Source organism: Peromyscus maniculatus, chromosome 13 (assembly GCF_049852395.1).
Source record: "Peromyscus maniculatus bairdii isolate BWxNUB_F1_BW_parent chromosome 13, HU_Pman_BW_mat_3.1, whole genome shotgun sequence".
Classification (NCBI taxonomy): Eukaryota; Metazoa; Chordata; class Mammalia; order Rodentia; family Cricetidae; genus Peromyscus; species Peromyscus maniculatus.
In genome coordinates, this window is record NC_134864.1 from 53,660,126 (window position 1) to 53,683,285 (window position 23,160).

General features: G+C 40.8%; 1 protein-coding gene and 1 long non-coding RNA gene across 11 annotated transcripts in view; one reads left to right on the forward strand and one right to left on the reverse strand.

Annotated features, from left to right (window-relative positions):
• Raph1 (Ras association (RalGDS/AF-6) and pleckstrin homology domains 1) overlaps positions 1-23,160 on the forward strand; it is an 86,728-nt gene that overhangs the window by 55,310 nt on the left and 8,258 nt on the right. For 8 of the 10 annotated variants that reach the window (XR_013044129.1, XM_076550273.1, XM_076550277.1 and 5 more), the window contains 9 exons: positions 1,829-1,906; positions 2,446-2,605; positions 4,293-4,414; positions 5,626-5,691; positions 6,975-7,118; positions 8,035-8,145; positions 10,032-10,130; positions 17,077-17,197; positions 20,641-20,783. Coding sequence is in view for 9 of the 10 variants with exons in the window: in XM_076550273.1 (XP_076406388.1) it covers positions 1,829-1,906; positions 2,446-2,605; positions 4,293-4,414; positions 5,626-5,691; positions 6,975-7,118; positions 8,035-8,145; positions 10,032-10,130; positions 17,077-17,197; positions 20,641-20,783 (1,044 nt within the window). In the remaining variant the exon portion in view is untranslated. Of the gene's footprint in view, positions 1-1,828; positions 1,907-2,445; positions 2,606-4,292; positions 4,415-5,625; positions 5,692-6,974; positions 7,119-8,034; positions 8,146-10,031; positions 10,131-17,076; positions 17,198-20,640; positions 20,784-22,885; positions 22,962-23,160 lie in introns of all 10 variants that reach the window. The other 2 variants (XM_076550279.1, XM_076550275.1) reach the window with 2 other exon arrangements.
• LOC143268316 (uncharacterized) lies at positions 16,186-20,644 on the reverse strand. Its single transcript, XR_013044133.1, has 2 exons — positions 19,151-20,644; positions 16,186-18,964 (listed from the first exon to the last, which is right to left on the reverse strand). It is a non-coding gene; the product is annotated as an uncharacterized LOC143268316 (long non-coding RNA).

Genomic DNA, 23,160 nt, shown 5'->3' on the forward strand with positions numbered 1-23,160 from the left:
ATTCCAATTCAGTTTCTCCCTAATAGCCTTCAAATTTACTTTTCAGAGACATAAATGAAACTTGTAAATGAATACATTGGCGAATTTTCCTAATCTACAGCAGTCATTCATGCCAATAAAACATTGAGGCAATGGTGAATGCTTTCTATTTTTTTTTTTTTATTAAATCAGTTACATGATTGTTTAAAGTATTTCAAATTTATTATAGAGCCTGGCTGTGTCATCAGCATTGCATATTTGGTGATTTACTTAATAATGATTTTGTTTTTCAGTTCTAGAAGACTCCATTCTAGAAATAATTTTAATAATACTAGCTTAAGTTTCTTACAGTCTGTTTTTCAAAAAAAAAAAAAATCTTACATTAAATGTAATCTACATATTTTATGATGCTATTTATTTTCATAAAGAAAAAGACTGGATTATTTAATCTTTTAGTCAGAGGAACAAATCTGTAATAGTACAAGAATTAAGTATTAATCCTCTTCATTATCAAAATTAAGTTCTTTGTTCTTTTACTATTGGGTTTCCGGGCACTGGTCATTCTGTTAATTCAGTGGCTCCATTCATTGAAAGGGATCCAGTTTCTGGACAGAAGCTCACTGCCTTCCCCTGCCCCCGTCTCTAGGGCACGGCAGTAACGGAAGCCTGTAAGGAGACACAGCCTAGGAGGGAATGGAGAGAAGAAGCCATCGTAATTTTAGTGAAGAGGAAAAAAAAAATCAGTAAATGGATTAGCTTTTTTTTCCCCCTACCCTGGAAGTGTTAGCTTTTTATGAAAACTAACACACATGGGTTGTGGGATTTGGGGCACAATCCAGAGAGGATAAAATTTGGCTGATAAAATTAGGTTTTCCTTTTGTTTTTGTTTTTTAAAAGAAGACATATAAAAGGATTACAGAAGATGGCAGTTATATGGATATTTAATGTTTTGTAACAGTATTCAAAAGCTTAGAAATAGAAAATAATTCTTTATAAACAGAAGTTTACTTATGTGAGTTTTTTAAATTGAAAATTACAGCTACAGTGTTTATTATGGCCTATTGCTGGGCATTACCAGTAAGTATGAACTAGTGTAGAATACTGATGCTATTAGAAAAATGGACAATGCTTTGTTTTTAATTCTCTTTAATTTTTACTATAGTTTATAATAGGTTTTCTAAAGTAGAATTACTTACAACTGGGTTATTTGTAAAGTTACATTTAGCATTTTAAAAGAGCGCATTGGTGGATTAATGAATTAGAATTTACTGACATGTTTTGTTGCATGATTTTCCAAATCAGTAAAACTTAAACTATAAGGCGGCCTCTTGTTTGTATTAGCCTGTTAGTGAGAATTAATATTAGCACCTATGCTTCTTATTTGTTAAGGGGTTTATATTATTGAAAATAAACTAGATTGGTTTTCTGCCGTATATATTTTTACAGTGATGTTAAATTTTCAGTGTAACAAAACAAAACTGTAAAAATCCCGCATGAACTCTGGAGGGAGTCTGAATGCAGAGGAGCGGTGTGGGTGTGAAGGAAGGCAGGGGGCATTGGTCATTGTCTTTCCCCAAACCCACTGCTTGAAAGTCATTGGCTTTCCTTATGTTGACAGAATGGAACTTAATTTACTGCTTCACGGATTTCTTTTTCCTCTGGAATATGGAATCTAATCTAATCTCGCACCTGTTACAATATGTCCACTTCATTTCGTAAACAGGGCCGTTTTAAAAATGGAGCATTATGTTCTTAGGGAAATTCAGTCCTAGCCCCTCTGAGGATGAAGCCTTCTCCGGTGTCCGCACCCTCTGGGCAGCAGTTGATCTGAAATGCTCTGTGTTTGCAGGAGGAACAGGCGGCGAAACTGAAAGCTGAGAAGATCAGAGTTGCCTTGGAGAAAATTAAAGAGGCCCAAGTCAAAAAGGTGAAAAGGTGGAGTGCGGCTCTGTGGGGTCTGAAATGGTTACCGTGTTCCCGTTCCCTTTTGCTTTGTGAAGGAGTCTCTTGTTTCTAGATAATGTTCCCCTGGTTTATGGAAAGGTGGAAGTGTGTTCTTTCTGTTATGTGTTCACGTGTGGGTTTGTGGGTGAGGTGTTCCGGGAAAGCCAGCCTGTTTCTGGGCAGGTCCCGAGTGCCTGACTCAGACCCCTGCTTGTGGTACATCTGATCTGTCTTGTCACTCAGATATGAAATAAAGGCTTCTCGCTACTTTCAAAACAAACAAAAAATCAGTAAGACAGAATCACCTTAGCACAATAATTTCTATTTTAAAGGCTTAAAATTTATGTAGGCAGGTTTCTTGATATTCAGGTTTTACCTTTAATAGTAAGATCAGCATAGTCATAATAATATGTCTTAATTTATTTTTAAAGACTTGAATCAGAATGCTATTTAACACTGGAAAATGCTTTCCTAGAACACCATTTCTGAGTCGCCGTTTAATTGCATTCTTACCTGTCGCAGCTGGTGATCAGGGTCCACATGGCTGACGACAGTTCTAAGACAATGATGGTGGACGAGAGACAGACGGTGAGACAAGTGCTGGACAACCTGATGGACAAATCCCACTGTGGCTACAGTTTGGACTGGTCGCTGGTGGAGAGCATTTCCGAGCTACAGATGGGTGGGTAGTACGACTGCTTCGTTGCCTCTTAGTGTCTGTGTGACCCGAAGTCTTCATTTGATAGGAGCATCTTGAGACGTCTGTGCTTTTCTTTCTATAAAATTATCAGGCACTTTATCTTATTTAAAATATGGCTTTTTAATGTTTTTCCTAGTGTATCTGAAGAGTTCTTTGAATAAAAGATGAATTCCAGTTCATTTCGGGTTTTTAAAATAATTAAAGCAAAGTTTTTGGTTTTTTTTGTTTTGTTTTTCCAAAAGAGGGTTTCTCTGTGTGGTTTTGGAGCCTGTCCTGGAACTCACTCTGTAGACCAGGCTGGCCTTGAACTCACAGGGATCCGCCTGGCTCTGCCTCCCGAGTGCTGGGATTACAGGCATGTGCCACCATGGCCTGGCTCTAAAGCATTTTTTTAATGATAAAATGCTTTTTCTTTGAAATAAGAGCTGCAGTCGGGCGGTGGTGGTGCACGCCTTTAATCCCAGCACTCGGGAGGCAGAGCCAGGCGGATCTCTGTGAGTTCGAGGCCAGCCAGGTCTCCAAAACGAATTCCAGAAAAGGCGCAAAGCTACACAGAGAAACCCTGTCTCAAAAAACTAAAAAAAAAAAGAGAGAGAAAGGAAGGAAGGAAGGAAGGAAGGAAGGAGGGAGGGAGGGAGGGAGGGAGGGAGGGAGGGAGGGAGGGAGGGAGGGAGGAAGGAAAGAGAGAGAGAGAGAGAGAGAGAGAGAGAGAGAGAGAAAGAAAGAAAGAAAGAAAGAAAGAAAGAAAGAAAGAAGAAAGAAAGAAAGAAAGAAAGAAAGAAAGAAAGAAAGAAAGAAAGAAAGAAAGAAAGAAAGAAAGAAAGAAAGAAAGAAAAGAAAGAAAGAAAGAAAGAAAGAAAGAAAGAAAGAAAGAAAGAAAGAAAGAAAGAAAGGAAGAAAGGAAGAAAGGAAGGAAGGAAGAAGAGCTGCATAAATACATTTACTAAAAACTGTTATGGAAGATTTTTACTTTTCCGTTTACTTATGTTATGTGTCTGGGTGTATGTACATGCATCATGTGCATGAAGAAGCCAGAAGAGGGTGTCAGACCCTCGAGCACTGGAGGTACAGGGAGTGATGAGCTGCCTGATGTGGGTGCTGAGAACTGAACCTGGATCCTGTTCAAGAGTGCTTGGTGCTGAGCCATCTTTCCAGCACTGATTCTGTTAACATTTACTGGTGTTTGTACAAAAAGCCTTTAACTCCAAGGGAGAACAAAGCACATCAACAAACCCGAAAGAATACTTTTAACATACATTCAGTATTATTTCGTGTGTGCGCGCTTGTGCGTGCGTGCGTATGTGTGTCTGTGTCGTGTGTGTGTCTGTGTGTACAGACTTTAGTCTGACACACACACACACCACCCTGAACCCACATTTTAAAAAAATCCAGTTACAGAACCATGCATCTGTAATTCCAGCCCTGGGGGGATAGAGAAAGAGGATGGCAGAGCTTGCTACCCAGTCAGGGTAGCTGCATTGGTGAGCTCCGTGTTCAGTGAGAGACTGTTTCAGAATGTAAGGTGGAGAGCAGTTGAGGATGATACTCATCCTTTTCAGCCTTTGGCCTCTGCACTCACAAAGATTCTGTAATTCTGATAGGCTTTATCTTGCCTTTTATGTAATTCTGGTGAATACTAACAAAGAGCTGGTATTTTATTTTGGAACAGAGAGAATCTTTGAAGACCATGAAAACTTGGTTGAAAATCTTCTTAATTGGACAAGAGACAGTCAAAACAAGCTTGTATTTATGGAGCGTATAGAAAAATACGCACTTTTTAAAAACCCCCAGGTAAGCCTGACTAACTTATAAGTGCCGAGTCATAGACTGGCAGCCTATGATTGGGCATTGTAGCTGCAAACCCCTACAAGAGCAGTCATGACTACTGAGGTGGACAGGAACTTGGGGGCAGGTGTTAGGCCTCAGAAAGGTTCCCAGTCCCACACAGGGTGAACTTTGATAGAAATGTAAATAGTTCCAGGGGATCACTAGGTTTCTTCTCTGTAAATCCAGAGTTTGGTGAGCCCAGCAGTTCATTAACATTTGAGGCTCTTATTTCACCAAAGCAGGCCAGGGGGTTTTATCTAGCTAATTATTTTAATTTCTTTGCTGAATTACATAATACCTCTGTTTGTCATCTTTTATTATGACAATGTAATATCTGGGTTAGAATTCACAACACTTGTGCTTTGAAAATTAGCAGACTAAAGTAATGTGCTTCCTTATACCATTTCCAGACATACTTTATACTTTTTGTCCTCCTGCTTCTCCCCATGCCCCTCCCCTCCCCCTCTCCCTATCCCCCCTCCCCTCCCCCTCTCCCTATCCCCCCTCCCCTCCCCCTCTCCCCTCCCCCACTCCTGTCCGTCCACTTCCTCCCCAGTCGGTCAAGAAAAGCAAGAACTCTGCGCTAAAAGGCAGTCAGGTTCTACTCCTCAGACTAAGTTGTGGTTGTTTAATGAAGAATGTATGTTAAGAAGTGTCGATGGATCTTTTGTAATCATCATACTAATGATTACAGTTCAGATTTTAATTAAACCAAGCAAAGGAGACTCTTACAGCCATGGCAGAATTTGAGATTTCCTCTTAAAAAGCCAGAATATTAATCATCATCTGGAACGGCATGCTAGATCCAGAATAGAACTATGCTGACTTAGCATGTCTCAGGAAACCTTTCCCGATTTCTTCTACTTCATTTCTAATGCTTCTGGGTATTTTTGTATAACAATGAAATATCTCAAAATACTCGTTGTTGCATATATTGTCACCTCAGAATGTGGGGGAGGGCGCTCTGTGGAATACTCCATAGCATGTGTTGGGCAAGGATGGCGGTGGATGAGGAACCTTTAATGATGACGCTTCCATGGAGGGAGCTTCCCTCCCCTGCACACTGGCACAGCTGTGGAGTGGCCACTTCTCTAGAGCAACTGATGTGTGTGTTTCCTCCCCAGGGAACGGCAGAGTGAGTTTATCCTTGCATTTTTGTCTCACTGTTTCTTTAGAATTATCTTCTTGGGAAGAAGGAAACGGTTGAAATGGCCGACAGGAACAAAGAAGTGCTGTTAGAGGTATGGTTCCCTCTCCCTTCCCGCACACTTAAAAGTGACGCGTTAGCATCCTTGGAAGTCAGCTCTGTCTGTGTGTGCCTGTTGAGCCTCTAACAAATCTCTTACAAACTGTTCTTTTTGCCAAGCAATGTTCTAGTGGATTAAAAGGAGTAATGACCTTTTAAGGGGTTGCAGATAGGAGGAAGAAAATATGGCTGTGCTGGTTACACCAGCTTTTCCTACAGTCAGGTGGCCCCCAGCAGCACTTTCTGAGCAAGCATGGAGACGCTCCGGCCACCTACACGAGAGCCAGGCAGGGCAGTGTGCATTTGTAATTGAAGCAGTTCCTGGTGTGCACAAACCAGCTGGCCTAGCCTCGGCGCTCTCGGTCAGTGAGAGACCTTGTCTCAGAAACTTAGGTGGAAGGCAGCTGAGGAAGACGCCTGACATCAGCCTTCAGCCTCCACACGTGGACATGCTCATCACCACACATCCCAAACACGCAAAGAAGTGGGACTCAGTAGTGTTATAAGCAAATCAGTCGAGTTCAGAGGGAAATAGTCTTTTTTTGTTTGATTTGTTTTTTGTTTCGTTTTGTTTTGAGACAGGATTTCTCTGTGTAGCCCTGGCTATCATGGAACTCACTCTGTAGACCAGGCTAACCTCAGACTCACAGAGCTCTGCCTGCCTCTGTCATGACTATAATAAAGACTATTTCCCACTGGGCAGTGGTGGTGCACACCTTTAATTCCCAGCACTTTGGAGGCAAACCTTTTTGTGGTGTGGTGTATGTTGTGTATGTATGTACATGAGCATTTAGGATCACACATCCCTATCTGCAGACACAGGCTAGAGGAGAATGCAGGAGTCTTCTCTCTCTCTCTCTCTCTCTCTCTCTCTCTCTCTCTCTCTCTCTCTCTCTCTCTCTCTCTCTCTCTCTCTCTCTCCTCTCTCTCTCTCTCTCTCCCCCTCTCTCCCTTAGTCCCTCTGAACTTGAAGCCCACCTTTTTAGCTAGATTGGCTACCCAGCAAGTACTTGCAGCCATACCCAGCTTTTTATAAGTGGTGGGATTCCAACTGTGAGGTCCCATGACACATTTTTATTATTAAACACTTTAGGATTGCTACAGTAATTCTAAAGTAAATTCCTGCTATGTTTAGAATAGAAAGTTCTTTCAGAAAGCTAGTGCAGTTTTAATACAAAACTGTTTTGCTTTATCTAGTGTTATGCATCTCACAGGAGTAGATAATTCATTTTCTGAAAATATAAGGATCATAAATCTTTCCAAATGATTTTTTTAAAGGAATGTTTTTGTGGAAGCTCTGTAACTGTCCCAGAAATTGAAGGAGTCCTTTGGCTGAAAGATGATGGCAAGAAGTCCTGGAAAAAGCGTTATTTTCTCTTGCGAGCATCTGGCATCTACTACGTCCCTAAAGGAAAAGCGAAGGTATGTCCCTTTTCTGCACTTCTGTACTCCCGACGTTACGCCAGCCCCTTTTACTCCATAGTAAGAATACTGTTGTGCCTGTGTGGGACACTCAGAAGATCATTTTGTTTATTCATCTATTGTAAAGAAGATAATATCTTCTGTTGTAAAGAAGAGGAAGCTAAGAACTGTTCACTTCTCTGCTCATTAGTTGGCTTCATCTCAATTCTCTGCCGTTGTTTTTTTTTTGGATTTGTTGTAAGGGAGGATTTTATCCGTGTAGCCCAGGCTGGCCTCAGACTCCCTCTGTAGATGAGGGTGACACTGAACTCTTGGTCCTCTTGACCCCCTCTTCCACTTCCCAGGTGCTGGGCTTACAGGTATGCATCACCACCTCTGCTAAGCGTAGTTTTACTATTGGGGGCAGGGGGAAGTCTTGCTGGAGTTGTGGGAATGTCGTTTAGGGAGAATGGCTTTCTAGGATTTCACTGACTTCAGTCTTGAGTGATGTGCTTTTGCTGAGGAATTGTGCTGTCATTCGTTCTTATTTGGGTTCAGAGCTGTCCTAAGCATTTACAGTATCATCCTAGTCCTGTAAACCACGAGGGTCAGTTATTATTGCCTCTGCCTGCTCAGGGGTGACTCCCAGTTGAGAATCACGGTATTGGAGGTTTGCATTATAGTCATTCAGCTACTTGATAGAGTCTTGTTTTTTCAGACTCAGAGTGTTGCTGTTCTCCTGTTCAAGTACCAGCATTTTAAATCAATATTCATTAGGAATTACATATAACAAGCAAAGTAGATTGCTTTTTTGGTTACATTGTAGATGAAGAAAAATCTTATCATCTTACTTTCTACCTAATAAAGCTTTGATGCTCAACTAAAAACCCTTACCTGGTATGATACTTATTTATTTGCATTATTAAATTAATCTTAGGTATCTCGGGACCTGGTGTGCTTTCTACAGCTGGATCACGTCAACGTGTACTACGGGCAGGACTATCGGAGTAAATACAGAGCCCCCACAGACTGTTGTCTGGCGTTAAAGGTAACGCAGCTGCATCAGATAGAGGTCACTTGACATCTTAAAGTAGCTGCTGTGTCTGTGGAAAAGGATGGAAGGACTAGGGGTGCCTCAGCAGCTAAGCATTTGTTTCGCTCCATCCTAGCACCAGGGAGAGCAAGGTAAGGGTAGAGTGTGGCCTAGCAGCTCACACCAATAATCCCAGCACTCAGGAGCATCAGGAGTTGAAACCAGACCCTGTCCTGGAGAAACGTTTTTACAGTAACACATGTATTTTTTTTTGTGGTTTTCCTCAACTTTATCAGTAGACCCATCAGAGGGCACTGTTCCCAATTCAACATTCCCCTGCTTTCATCTAGCCAAGGAGTAATTCTGTCTCTACCATCCCCCCAGATTCTAGCCACACTAGTCTGTTGTCTATGCTGTTATTAGGGAATTTCTTCTCTTTCAGTCAGACGTTAAGTGTCTCACACTAATTGTGGCCATGCATTAGAGAAGAGTGGACATGTTTTAGTATTTTAGTCATCTGAATTAACGTTTATAAAGAAGATTCAGGAAGAATTACTGAGAGCAGTAAGTTATACTCAGAGGCTCCATCTTCAGGACTCTCGATGTTACCTACGTCTGCATGTTTGAATCATACTTTTTTCTGTGAGAAGTCTTAGCTGGGTTAGGGGAGTGCGGTTTGTTTAGAAGTGGAGGTGGGATTCTGATTAGACAACATGAACGCATCGCTGAGGTTAGTTACAGAAGCAGCTTGGTTTGGTTTTGTTTTTTAACTTGACTTAGATTTTTTGCTTATCTTCATTTTTTTTGAGACAGTCTTGCAGTGTAGCCCACGCTAGCTTCAAACCTGGGCTCCTTCTGCCTCAGCCTTCGCAATTCCTGGGATTGCAGGTGTGTGTCACCTACAGTATCCAGTAATTCTTAAGAAGTTGACACAAGGTAACTTCAGCCAATGGATTGCAAAATAAAGTCCAAGGTCCCTTGGGAAACCCAAAGACCATGATAGCAGGTTTATAATACTGAGATGTTACACGTCTTCCACACTCTTGTTCTCTCAGTGTGTAGTGGAGTTTCCTCACAGCTCTCATAATGAGCTTTTTCCTGTCTTAACTATGAGGAGGGATTTAGGGACAGTTGTGTTCTTCTATCTTAATGTTTTTCTCTTATTTTAACTTCTAATAAAGTAAATATTGCCGGGACATAGTAACCTTCAGCACTGTCCTCTTGTCCTACCAAAGAGTTTGGGAGAGAGAGAAACCTACAGAGTATTGTTCCACCAGTCAGGTGTGACCCTGGACTTCTGTCCTGAGTATTGTGCTATATATATTCCTTACATGCCTGATGTCGTTGTTTGCCCACACGGAAGAACCTTCTCCTTTGCAGCTTCTAAACCATGATTTCCCGGGTAAACATTTCTTTTCCATTTTCAGTCTTACAGACTGAGAATTCCACTGATTTAATCTTGATAGAGTTTTTCTTTGATATGTAAAAGGAATATTTGAGAACTTCCCAAATAGGAAGGTTTGCATGGACACCTTGACCTAAAATTTGACATGATATATACTTTATTAAAAAAAAAAAAAAAAAAAAAAAAAAAGGATGGGCTTTTTATTCCATTTTATGGTTGTATAAGAAGTATGTACTGAGCTGTGCATAGGGGTGCACGCCTTTAGTCCCAGCACTCAGGAGGCAGAGGCAGGCAGATCTTTGTGAGTTTGAGGCTGGCCTGGTCTACAGAGTGAGTTCTAGGACAGCCAGAACTATACAGAGAAACCCTGTCTCAAAAAACAAGCAAGAAAAAAGTATGCACCATTTACCATTTCTCTAAGACTGTAACTTCTCAGGATATGTTTAAGTGCCAGTTCCCTAGAAGACTTCCCTGGATTCTGCCTTTCCTTGTGCAGCACCCACAGATCCAGAAGAAGTCTCAGTATATCAAGTATCTCTGTTGTGACGATGTGAGGACTCTGCATCAGTGGGTCAATGGGATCCGAATTGCAAAGGTACCTTTCCTTTTCCTTGGAGGCTGGAATAATGAAGGGTTAGTTAGACACTTGGGATTGTTGATGGTGGTTCTGGTTGTTGCATGCTCATCATTTGCTAGTGTCTAGTTTCCTCGGGCCTAAGATCATGTTTTAAATGCCTTTTTTCCTTGGTGGTTGGGAAATATGTTAATGTTGTGAGGCAGGGCCAAGCTCTTCCCCCTGCATCAAGACTGGGTGAGTCATCCCTGCATGGGGAACAGGTTCCCAAAAGCCATCCAATGTGCCAGGGACAGGTGCTGATCCCACTGCTGGGGTCCCACAAACAGACCAAGCTACACAACTGTCAGCCACATGCAGAGGGCCTAGGTCAGTCCCATACAGGTTTCCTAGCTGTCAGTCCAGAGTCCCTGAGCTCCCATGAGCTCAGGTCAGCTGTCTCTGTTGGTTTCTCCATCATGATCTTGACCCACCTTGCTTATATAATCCCTCCTTCCTCTCATCAACTGGACTCCAGGGACTCGACCCTGTGCTTGGCTGTGGATCTCTGCATCAGCTTCCATCAGTTACTGGATAAAGGCTCTTTGATAATAATTAGGGTAGTCACCAATCTAATTAAAGGAGAAGGCCAGTTCAGGTACCCTCTCCATTATTGATAGGCGTCTTAGCTGGGGTCATCCTTGTGGACTCCTGGGAATTTGCCTGGCACTAGGTTTCTCCCTAATCCAAAAATGACCCCCTCTATCTAGATATCTCTTTCATTATTCTCCCCCTTCATCCTGCCCCCAACTTGATTAATCCAATCCCTCATGTTCCCATCCTCCCATCCTCTCCTCTCCCCCCTACCCCCAGTTTACCCAGGAGATCTCATCTATTTCCCCTTCCCAGGGAGATCCATGCATCCCTCTTAGGGTACTCTTTGTTACCTAGTTTCTCTGGGGCTGTAAATTGTAGCCTGGTTATCCTTTGCTTGACATCTACTATCCACTTAAGAGTGAGTACATACCCTGTTTGTCTTTCTGGGTCTGGGTTACCTCACTCAGGATGAATTTTTTCTAGTTCCATCAATTTGCCTGCAAATTTTATGATGTCATTGTTTTTATTTTTTTAACTGCTGAGTAATACTCTATTGTGTATATGTACCGCATTTTCTTTATCCATTCCTCAGTTGAGAGGCATCTAGATTGTTTCCAGGTTCTGGCTATTACGAATAAAGATACTATGAACATAACTGAGCAAGTGTCCTTGTGGTATGATTGAGCATCCTTTGGGTACATGCCCAAGATTGGTATAGCTGGGTCATGAGGTAGATTGATTCCCAATTTTCTGAGAAACCACCATAATGATTTCCAAAGTGTCTGTACAAGTTTGCACACCTACCAGCCGTAGAGGAGAGTTCCCCTTACTCCATATCCTCTGCAACATAAGCTGTCATCAGTGTTTTTGATCTTAGCCATTCTGATAGGTGTAAGATGGTATCTCAGAGTCATTTTGATTTATATTTCCCTGACAGCTAAGAATGTTGAACACTTCCTTAAATGTCCCAGACATTTTGATATTATTCTGTTAAGAATTCTGTTTAAATCTGTACCCCATTTTTTAATTGGATTATTTGGCATTTTGATTTTTAGTTTCTTTACTTAGAGATTAGCCTTCTGTCAGATGTGGGGTTGGTGAAAATCTTTTCCCATTCTGTAGGCTGCCATTTTGTCTTATTGACAGTGTCCTTTGCCTTATAGAAGCTTTTCAGTTTCAGGAGGTCTCATTTCTTAATTGTTGCTCTCAGTGTCTGTGCTACTGTTGTTATATTCAGGAAGTTGTCTCCTGTGTCAATGCATTCAAGGCTACTTCCCACTTTCTCTTCTATCAGGTTCAGTGTAGCTGGATTTATGTTGACATCTTTGATCCACTTGAACTTAAGTTTTGTGCAGGGCGATAGATAGATACAGATCTATTGCTTTCTTCTACATGTTGACATCCAGTTAAGCCAGCACCATTTGCTCAAGATGCTTTCTTTTTTCCATTAAATAATTTTGGCTTCTTTGGCAAAAGTCAGGTGTTTTTAAGTATGTGAATTTACATCAGGGTCTTCAATTCATTTCCATTGATCCACCTGTCTGTTTTTGAGCCAATACCATGCTGTTTTTATTTCTATAGTTCTATAGGAGAGCTTGAAGTCAGGAACTACCTCCAGAAGTTCCTTTATTGTACAGGATTTTTTTTAGCTATCCTGGATATTTTGTTTTTCCATATGAAGTTGAGTATTGTTCTTTCAAGGTCTGTAAAGAATTGTGTTAGAATTTTTATAGGGATTGCATTGAATCTGTAGATTGCTTTTGGTAAGATTGCCATTTTTACTATGCTAATCCTGCCTATCCATGAACATGGGAGATCCTTCCATTTTCTGATATCTTCTTCAATTTCTTTCTTCAAAGACTTGAAGTTGTTGTCATACAGGTCTTTCACTTGTTTGGTTAGAGTTATCCCAAGATATTTTATATTATTTGTGGCTATTGTAAAGGTTTTTTTTTCCCTCTCTCTCTCTTTCTCAGCCTGTTTATCATTTGTATATAGGAGAGCTACTGATTTTTTTTTAAGTTAATCTTTTATCTAGCCATATTACTGAAGGTGTTTATCAGCTGTAGGAGTTCCCTCGTAGAATATTTGAGGTCACTTATGTATACTATCATATCATCTACAAATAGCAAAAGTTTGACTTCTTCCTTTCCAGTTTGTATCCCCTTGATCTCCTTTTGTTGTCTTACTGCTCTAGCTAGAACTTTGAGTACTATATTGAATAGATATGGAGAGAGTGGACAGCCTTGTCTTGTTCCTGATTTTAGTGGAATCACTTTGAGTTTCTCTCCATTTAAATATGATGTTGGCTGTCGGCTTGCTGTATATTGCTTTTATTATGTTTAGGTATGTTCCTTGTATTCCTGATCTCTCCAAGACTTTATGATGAAGGGGTGTTGGATTTTGTCAAAGGCTTTTTTGGCATCTAATAAGATGATCATGTAGTTTTTTTTTTCCTTTCAGTTTGTTTATATGGTGGGTATTGACAGATTTTTGTACGTTGAACCATCCCTGCATCTCATGCCTACTTGATCGTGGTGGATGATTTTTTTGATGTGTCTTGGATTCAGTTTGCCAGTAGTTGAATATTTTTGCATCAATGTTCATGAGGGAGATTGGTCTGTAATTCTTTTCTTTGTTGCATCTTCATGTGGTTTGGGTATCAGGGTAACTGTGGCTTCATAAAAACAATTTGGCAGTGTTCCTTCTGTTTCTATTGTGTGGAACAATTTGAGGAGTATTGGTATTAGCTCTTCTTTGAAATTCTGATAGCATTCTGCAGTGAAACCATCTGGCCCTGGGCTTTTTTTTTTTTTTTTTTTTTTTTTTGGTTGGGAGGCTTTTAATAACTGTTCTATTTCCCTTAGGGGTTAAATAAAGGTCTATTTAAATTGTTTCTCTAGTCTTGATTTAATTTTGCTATGTGGTACCTATGAAGAGAATTGTCACATTTCTTTTAGATTTCCAATTTTATGGAGTACAGGTTTTTGAAGTGTGACCTAATGAGTCTCTGGATTTCCTCGGTGTCTGTTGTTATGTCCCCGTTTTTCACTTCTGATTTTGTTAATTTGGATTAATTATCTCTCTGCCTTTTGGTTAGTTTGCATAAAGGTTTATCTACCTTGTTGATTTTTCTCAAAGAACCAACTCTTTTTGTTTTATTCTTTGTGTTGTTCTCTTTGTTTCTAATTTATTTTCAGCCGAGAATTTGATTATTTCCTGCCAAATGAATTTGATTATTTCCTCCCCCTGGGTGAATTTGCTTCTTTTTGTTCTAGAGCTTTCATGTGTGCTGTTAAGTCACTCGTGTAGGATTTCTCCAAATTCTTTTTTGTAGGCACTTAATGCTATGAACTTTCCTCTTAGCACTGCTTTCATAGTGTCCAATAACTTTGGGTATGAGCCGGGTGGTGGTGGTGGTGGTGGTGGTAGTAGTAGTGGTGCACACCTTTAATAATCCCAGCACTCGGGAGGCAGAGGCAGGTGGATCTCTGTGAGTTTGAGGCCAACCTGGGCTGCAGGAAAGTTCCAGGAAAGGTGCAAAGCTACACAGGGAAACCCTGTCTCAAAAAAAAAAAAAAAAAAAAAAACAACTTTGGGTATGTTGTGGATTCATTTTTATTGACTTCTAGGAAGTATTTCATTTCTGTCTATTTCTTCCTTGACCCAGTGGTCGTAGTTGAGAGTTGTTTAGTTTCCATGACTTTGTAGGCTTTCTGTGGTTTGTATTGTTGTTGAACTCTAATTTTAACCCATGGGTGATTTGATAAGATACAAGGGGTTATTCCAGGTTTCTTTTTTGTATCTGTTGAGATTTGCTTTATAACTGAGTATGTGGTCAATTTTAGAGAAGGCTCCATGAGGTACTGAGAAGAAAGTATATTCTTTTGTGTTTGAGTGAAATGTTCTGTAGATGTCTATTAAGTCCACTTGAGTCATAACATCTGCAAGTTCCCTTGTTTCTCTGTTAAGTTTCTGTCTGGCAGACCTGTCCACTGGTGAGAGTTGGGTGTTGAAGTCTCACTTTTTGTTTTGTTTTGGAGACAGGGTTTCTCTCTGTAGCTTTAGAGCCTGTCCTGGAACTTGCTCTGTAGACCAGGCTGGCCTCAAACTCACAGAGATCTGCCTGCCTCTGCCTCCCAAGTGCTGGGATTAAAGGCGTGCGCTACCACTGCCCAGCTAGTCTCCCACTATTAATGTGTGGGGTTTGATGTGTGATTTAAGCTTTAGTAATTTTTCTTTTACAAATTCAGGTACCCTTGTATTTGGGGCATAGATGTTCAGAATTGAGACGTCATCTTGATGGATTTTTCCTGTGATGAATATGAAATGTCCTTCTCCATCTCTTTTGATTAATTTTAGTTTGAAGTCTATTTTGTTAGATATTAGGATAGCTACATCAACTTGCTTCTTAGGTCCATTTGATTGGAAAATCTTTTCCCAACCCTTTTACTCCAAGGTAATGTCTGTCTTTTAAGTTGAGGTATGTTTCTTGTATGCAGCAGAAGGTTGTATCCTGGTTTTGTTTGTTTGTTTGTTTGTTTGTTTGTTTTATCCATTCTGTTAGCCTGTGTCTTTTTCATCGATGTTAAGAAATGTTAATGACCAGTGATTGTTAATTCCTGTTATTTTTTGGTTTTGGTGGTGGTGGCGATAATAGTGTGTGTGTTTCCCTTTTTTGGGGTTTGCTGGTATCAGATTATCTATTGCTTGTATTTTCATGGATATAGCTAGTTAGCTTCCTTGTGTTGGAGTTCTCCCTATAGTATTTTCTATAGGGCTGGATTTGTGGATAGGTATTATTTAAACCTGGTTTTTGTCATGAAATATCTTGTTTTCTTCGTCTATGGTGATTGAAAGCTTTGCTGGGTAAAGTAGTCTGAGCTGGCATTCGTGGTTTCTTAGTGTCCGCAGAACATCTGTCCAGGACCTTCTGACTTTTAGAGTCTCCCTTGAAAAGTCAGGTGTAGTTCTGATGGGTCTGCCTTTATATGTTACTTGGCCTTTTTCCTTTGCAGCTCTTAATATTCTTTCTTTTATTCTGTAGTGTTTTGATTATTATGTAGTGAGGGGACTTTTTTTGGGGGGTGGGGTCCAGCCTATTTGGTGTTCTGTAAGCTTCTTGTATCTTCATAGGCATTTCCTTCTTTAGGTTGGGAAAGTTTTCTTCTATGATTTTGTTGATTATGTTTTCTGTGCCTTTGAGCTGGGATTCTTCTCCTATTCCTGTTATTTTTTTGTTTGGTCTTTTCATGGTGTTCCAGATTGCCTGGATGTTTTATGTTGGGAATTTATTGGATTTAACATTTTTTGACTGATGAATCTATTTCTCCTATCATATCCTCAAAGCTTGAGATTCTCTCTTCTACCTTATATTCTGTTAGTGATGCTTGCATCTGTAGTTCCTGTTTGATTCCCCAGATTTTCCACTTCCAGAATTCCCTCAGTTTGTATTTTCTTTATTGTTTTTATTTCAATTATCAAGTCTTGAACTATCTCCTTCACTTTTTTTTTTTTTTCTTGGCTTTAAGGGATTTATTAATTTCTGCCAATTTTTTGTCTGGTCTTTTCCTTGATTTTTTTAAAGGAATTTTTCATTTCCTCTTTTAGGGCCTCTCATCTTCATAAAGTTGTTTTGAAGGTCATTTTCTTGTGTTTCAGCTGCACTGAAATGTTCAGGTCTTGCCGTTGTGGGATCACTGGGTTCTGGTGGAGCCACACTGCTCTCTCAGTTGTTGAATGTGTTCTGGCACTGGCGTTTCCTCAACTGCTGTGGGCCGGGCCTGTGTCTGTGTCGTCTGTTCTAACCAGTGGTTGTGGGTTATGTCCGTGCCTGTTCCTCCAGTGTGTGTGGTTTGTACCTGTGCCTATGTTGTCTGCTGGGGTTGCGGAGGAGGGCTGGCCATGGGGAGGGTGTTCAGGTGGGAGGGGTTGGGTGGTGGTGGGGTGGGTCTCAGAGGGACAGAGTCCAGTGGGTGGTGGGGGTCGGGGTGCATCCTGGAGGAAGGTCTCTCACATTACATGATTATGTAGCCAAGTTTAGCCTAAGCAGATGGGTTTTGTTGTTGTTTGCGGATCTGTCCAGCCCCCAAATAAAAAGTCTTAAATTACGGTTATTTATCAAGTAGATTTGGAGCAGTGTCTCTGAATAGAATAAGAATCTAGTGGGGGGGGGCAACTTTTATTTCTATTATAAACACCAATAAAATTGGCTTCCTGCTGTCCTTACAACTAAGGAAAATGAGTACAAATGTAGCTTTTCTAGAATTGAGGACTATTTAGAGTATTGTGGGTATCGGTACAGACTGAACAAGTATACCAGTGTTTCCCGCCCTTTCTCACATCCTTCCGCACCAACTCGGTTAACGTCATCATTTGTCTCCTTTGTTAGTATGGGAAGCAGCTCTACACAAACTACCAAGAAGCCTTGAAGAGGACAGAGTCCGCTTACGACTGGACTTCGTTATCCAGCTCCAGCATTAAATCTGGATCCAGTTCTTCCAGCATCCCAGGTAGTTCACAGTCGCACACAGCACGACTTTACTACCAATCTGATGTCCTTATCAAGAGTGATAGAACTTGAAATTTCAGCTTGTTTCTAAAAAAAACCACTGCCATACCTAATTTCTGATCAGTGGATACTTTTTTTTTGTCTTATTTCCCCACAAAGTTATTAAAAGTGCAGTGCTATAAACTAGTTCACAAGCATCTGAAATGCACTTCTAATGCACTGTTATAGTTTATACTGATGACGTGATTTGAAAATTCACTCATACTGATAAGACATGATGTAGAAGTCACTTGGAGAAGTACTCACAAGCCCTCAGTCAGGACACTGCACTTCTACACAGCTTTCCTGACATTGCAGTGCAGTGAAAATAACTTCCAGCTAGTTCAGAATTACGGCAAGGCAGCCATTTAAGCTGTCACACTTTTGGTGACACTCAGAGGGGCTTCTAGATCCCCACATCTTTAAAATCAGAATGTCGTACTCACATTTTCAGTTAAATACTTCTTTCAAAATCTTCCCTGAATGATAATCCATGTCATTCTTTAATGACTTGACATTATCTCTGAATAATAAAAAGCATATTTGGAATTGTGGTACATATATACTAACCTGTGAAGATGTAATGTCTGTAACCCACGAAAGCACATATTTTCTGGTTCTGACAATTGAAGGGGCCTAGGAGAAGTAACACCCAGAACAATGAGACTGACCACAGCCCAGTCACCAAAAGAGGGAATCAGTGCTGACTCTAAAGCTATGGGAGAGAATATACAAGATGATTCTTAAGCAGAAGGACTGAAAAATAGAGTAAGCGTTTCTCAGAGGGACATAGATGCCAACTTGAAAGAGCTTCAGTGCCTAAAGCTGGAATAACTTTGAGCAAAAGAAATATACAATGTAGTATAGAATTATAACCAAATTAGAAGATATATCTGAATCCATGATAACATAGTTTCCATACAAAATATTTTAAAGATTTTAAATACATTTTTAATTAAAATATGACATCACCCTCTGTCTCTTCCCTCAGCTCCTTTCATGCCCCAACTCTAAAAAATATTTATTTTTTATTATGTGTGTGTGTCTATATGAGTTATGTGTACCATGCACATGCTGGTGCTCACAGAAGCCAGAAGAGGGCATTGGGCCCCTGGAACTAGAGTTATTAGCAGTTGTGAGCTGCCTAATGTGGGTGCTGGGGCAGAATCCAGGTCCTCTGCAGGAAGGATACGCTCTAATTGAGCTAGCTTTCCAGCCCCACAAAATATTTTATTTATTTTTTTAATTCTTACATTTATTTATTTATTTTTTTATTAATGCCAAATGCTGTTTATTGAAGGAGGGAGGAGATCTTAAATACAGTCTTACAGCACAATGGGAGAACCCCGGAGGGCAGAAGTTCCCTACAGATGTTTTACAATCTTGCATCTAAGCTGTTAACGCCCATTATGCAGGATACACAGACAAGGAACTTTCCTTAAGCATTTCAGGAGGGTGGAACCCGGCAGGGAATTAGCATAGGGAAGATATCAAGGTCAAGGTCAGCAAGCAAGGCAACAGTCACCCAAAACGGGGCCCTTTTACTAAAAATTGAGCTTCTGACTTGGGTTGCGTGGAATGTCAGCAGGTCACCTTACCCGTCATGGAGATACCTGCCCAGGCCACACAGGTGCTCTGTCTTAGGTTGGTGAGTGCCCCCCAGGTATTACCCGTCTCTGAATAAAATATTTCTAAATGATTTCTGTATACACTTTGCCCTCTTAAAGAGCTACACATAGCCGGGCGTGGTGGCGCACGCCTTTAATCCCAGCACTTGGGAGGCAGAGGCAGGCGGATCTCTGTGAGTTCCAGGCCAGCCTGGGCTACCAAGTGAGCTCCAGGAAAGGTGCAAAGCTACACAGAGAAACCCTGTCTCGAAAAAACCAAAACCAAAAAAAAAAAAAAAAAAAAAGACCTACACATAGCAATTTCCTTAAAAAGGAATAGGGTTGAGAAAGCAGTAACTTCACAGTGGGGAAAGCAGACAAGCAGCTTTAGTCACAGGGTCCCTTGATACAGTGTGATGAGACTTGGCCAGTAGTTCTCAAGACTATCAAAATCATTTAAAAAAAAATTTGGAGCAACTGTCAGAGGACTCAAGATAACCAACTATAATGTGGCATCCTGGACCAGAATATGGATACGTGTAGTGTGGCATGTGGTTATTAGTAAATCAGTGTCCACTTCATGGCTGTGGCAAATGCACTATAAATTTAAACAGAATTATGGGACAAGTAGGTGCTGAATCAGTAAGAATGCAAGCTTACTCTATTCTAATATGAAAGTAATATATAAAAATCTAAAATGAGATGTTCATTAGAGTGGAAAAAATACTCTAGAAAGTTGGACTGGAAAGACCAAGGTAAGAAAACCGTGCAGCAAGTAGGATTCAGAGAAGGCCAGCAGGCTGAGGAAGGTGTATTCTGTTTTCACATCATGCAGCACTTAAGTCCATGTCCTACGTTCCCTCAGAAATACTGCGCCTTTCCTTCACTGGTGTCCTTGTCCACTTTATTGAAATGTTAGGCTTTCCAGGGGAAAACATAAGAGCCCAAAGATCCATGTGCTCCAGTCTCCCAGTCTGTTGTTAGACAGGGGTAATAAATGAGCTTTAGTGTCATAGATTTTCATCATATTCCTTGATTTTTACCTTAAGAATAGCCTTAATGAAGAACTTGGGGCTTAGGCTACTGAACTTAGGTTAATAGCTTCCATTCTTCACAAAGTGATTGATGGCTGGGAACAGCTTTGAGTCTCCACTGCTTGCCAGGCATCACCTAAGGTACATACATAATTACCTTAGAATCCAGAGAAGTCATCTTTCCAGCTCTTCCAGTCCAGACGTCAGTTTGAGGTGCATGTTACCCTCAGCCACAACCCCTGTGCCTGCTCCCCACTGTCACCCGGCCTGGAAGCTAGCTCTGGCCTGGCTGCTGTTCAGCGGTGCCAGGACCTAAATCCCTGGGAAAAACACTTTCTTCTCAGTTGGAGGACTCACTAAATACTGTTGATTGCTAGAGAAGGGTCTGAATTTAGAAGCTGCTCGGAAATGGCCTGAAAAAGACTGATTCTTAAAATAATGTAGATGTAATTGATGGCTCATCAATTCTTTTTTTTTTTTTTTTTTTAAACCTGTTCAGAGTAGATTTTTATCCAAGACAGGTTTTCAGGGTCCTAATGACTTGTGTCAGTCTCTCATGGTGAACAATTTAAAAAAAAAAAAAATTAAAGAGTCAAATTTTCTAACTAACTGTAAGATAAGGTTTTTCTACTAGACTGTATTTTCTGAATCTAGAGTAAGAGAAGTCGATTTGCCATTCTACCTAGTCCTTAACCGTAACATTTAAAATGTGCATATCCATAGATCAAATGGTAACTGCTGAAAGTTTTAACTATTTTAAACAGAGTCTCAGTCAAATCACTCCAACCAGTCTGACAGTGGAGTCTCTGACACCCTGCCAACAGGACACGTCCGTTCCCAAAGCACTGTGAGCTCCATCTTCTCGGAAGCCTGGAAGCGTGGTACTCAGCTGGAAGAGTCCAGCAAGGTAACACACGTTAAATTTACATATAAACCTGTGGTCGTCCACTGGCTAAGCTTGTGTTCCTTTAGTCCTTATTAGTCTCATTTGGCATGATTTGTCTTCCTTCTTAGATCTTCAGTCATCTTCATCAGAGTGGGGAAACCATTTTAGAGTTGTCTGTCATGACCAGTGACCTAGGATCTTCATTTTTTAGGGGCAGTTGTTTACACACTTGAATCAGCGGCTTACATTTTTAAGTTATAACACACACACACCCCTCCAACTGTCACCGGTTGGCTGGAGCGACACCATGCAGTGCCATTGCCCAAAGCTCCAGAGAAGTTGCTCACAATTCTTTTTCCTTTTTAATTAATTCAGATTCATTCCTTACTTTCAGTCTTGAGGTATGCCTATAGGCCTCAATAAATTTTCTCAAGATATGTTTTATGCAGAAATCATTCTTAAAATTTTGGGTTCCTGAATCTTGGACAATATTCAGTAATATTATACAGACTATAATATTGCGAGCTTTTCCTTTTTTTTAACATATGAAAATTTCAGACATAAATACAAAGTATTTTAAGAATAACCCCCACTCCTTCCAGAACCACCTCACCTCCTAATCTCATTTCCTTTTTTTCTTTAAAAAAATCCACTTAGTTCAGTCTGTGCTGCTGACAGATACATAGGTGGCTATCCACTGGAACGTGGGTCATTCTACAGGAGCCACTCGGTGACAGAAAACTGGCTCTTCCATTTTCCAGAAGCCTCCAGCTGTCAGTTGCTCCCCAGTTGGGGATGGGGGCTCATGACCCCCCTCCCACTCTGCTAGAATGCCTTGAGGCAGGCAACCACAGCTGAGTTCATTAGTCCAGCGGTTCTCTCATGCCCTGAAGACATTATTCCACTTGGGTCCTCTCCAACTTAAACTTTTCCTTCTCCCTCTTCCATCACGGTCCCTGGGCCTTGAGGAGAGGTGCTGTGACATACAGGTGTCCCCTTTGTAGCTGGGCCTCCGTGGTCACTTCCTCTCTGCACTTGACCTGCTGAGTTTCTGCATTCACCACTCTACCGCACAGAGAAACTTCTCTGCTAAGATTTGAGAGCTACCTTAGAGGCTTTTTTTAGTTAAGTTGGAAGACATGGTAGTTCTTTGTCAAATAGCCTCAGAATTCCTGTAGAAAGGATGTGTTCTGGCTGTAGTCACCACTTAAATCAGAAAGGGTGTGTTCCACCAAGGAACGAGTGACGCCCTGCCTGGACTATTTTGCTTTTTATACAGTCAGCATTTTGTTTTGGGGTTTTTTTGTTGTTGTTCTTGTTTTTAGTTTTTTAGGGTTTTTTTTTGTTGTTGTTCTTTTGGTCTGAGTCACAGATATAAGCACATTCACAAATGAGAATCAAAAGGAACATTTAAATTTGTCCTTAAAACAAATTAATTACATAATTTGCATATGTGGTTGATTAACTGGCATGGTGGGAGGTATGAAAATGGGTAGTCAGTAATTGGTTTTAATAACCTAAATTACTGAAACACAGTTAAAACTCCCCTATCAGGAAATTTTAATAAATCTCTTCCACCCTAGAGTCCTTTCCCCCAAGTACTGGGGATCGAACCTAGGACCTTGCACATGCTAGGCAAACCCTCTGTCACGGACCTGCGTCCCAGTCTTTTTTTTTAATGTCTTGAGATAATCTGTCACACTTAGTTTTCCTGGTTGTCCTTCACCATGTAATCCTCTTGTCTCAGCCTCCCAAGTAGGACTATGTCACCAATCCCAGTTCCTTGTGAACCAATTTAGATGAAACGAATACTCTAAGCATACACTAGAAACAGTAGTCTATGTAATTTCAAATGTCTGAAGAAGAAAATCTCAGCCTTGGCTGGGGATGTAGCTCAGTGGTAGAGCACTTGTCTAGCGTGCACAAAACTGCAGGGTAAATTCCCACTGCTGTCAAAAACAAAAAGCTTTTACCTTAAACATGATTAACAGTGAGACCCAGATGCCCTGTAATTAGGAAACAAGTCTGTCATTGTGGTTTCAGAAAGAGAATGACCCCCGTTCTGCAGAAATGTCAGTTTGTTTGAGTCTTGATCCTTCTGTGTGTTTCTTCTGTTACCTCAGTCTCAGGTGCCACATGAGAAGGCCAGCACAGCTAAGGTCTGCATCCCTGAAGCAGCCAAGACAGGGTCAAGTTAAGGTCAGGGTCTATTCTCTGAAACACATTAACCTGGGTGACTCCTATAACCAAATCTTACAAACTAATGCTTTGATTTTGATGTATGATGTTTAGAGAAACGTGGGAACGTCCTGGTAGACATTAGAATTCAGCCCTATGAATGAACACTTTAGTTCACTAACTTAAGTCCCCTCAGTGCCAATTAGACATCATTTGTGAT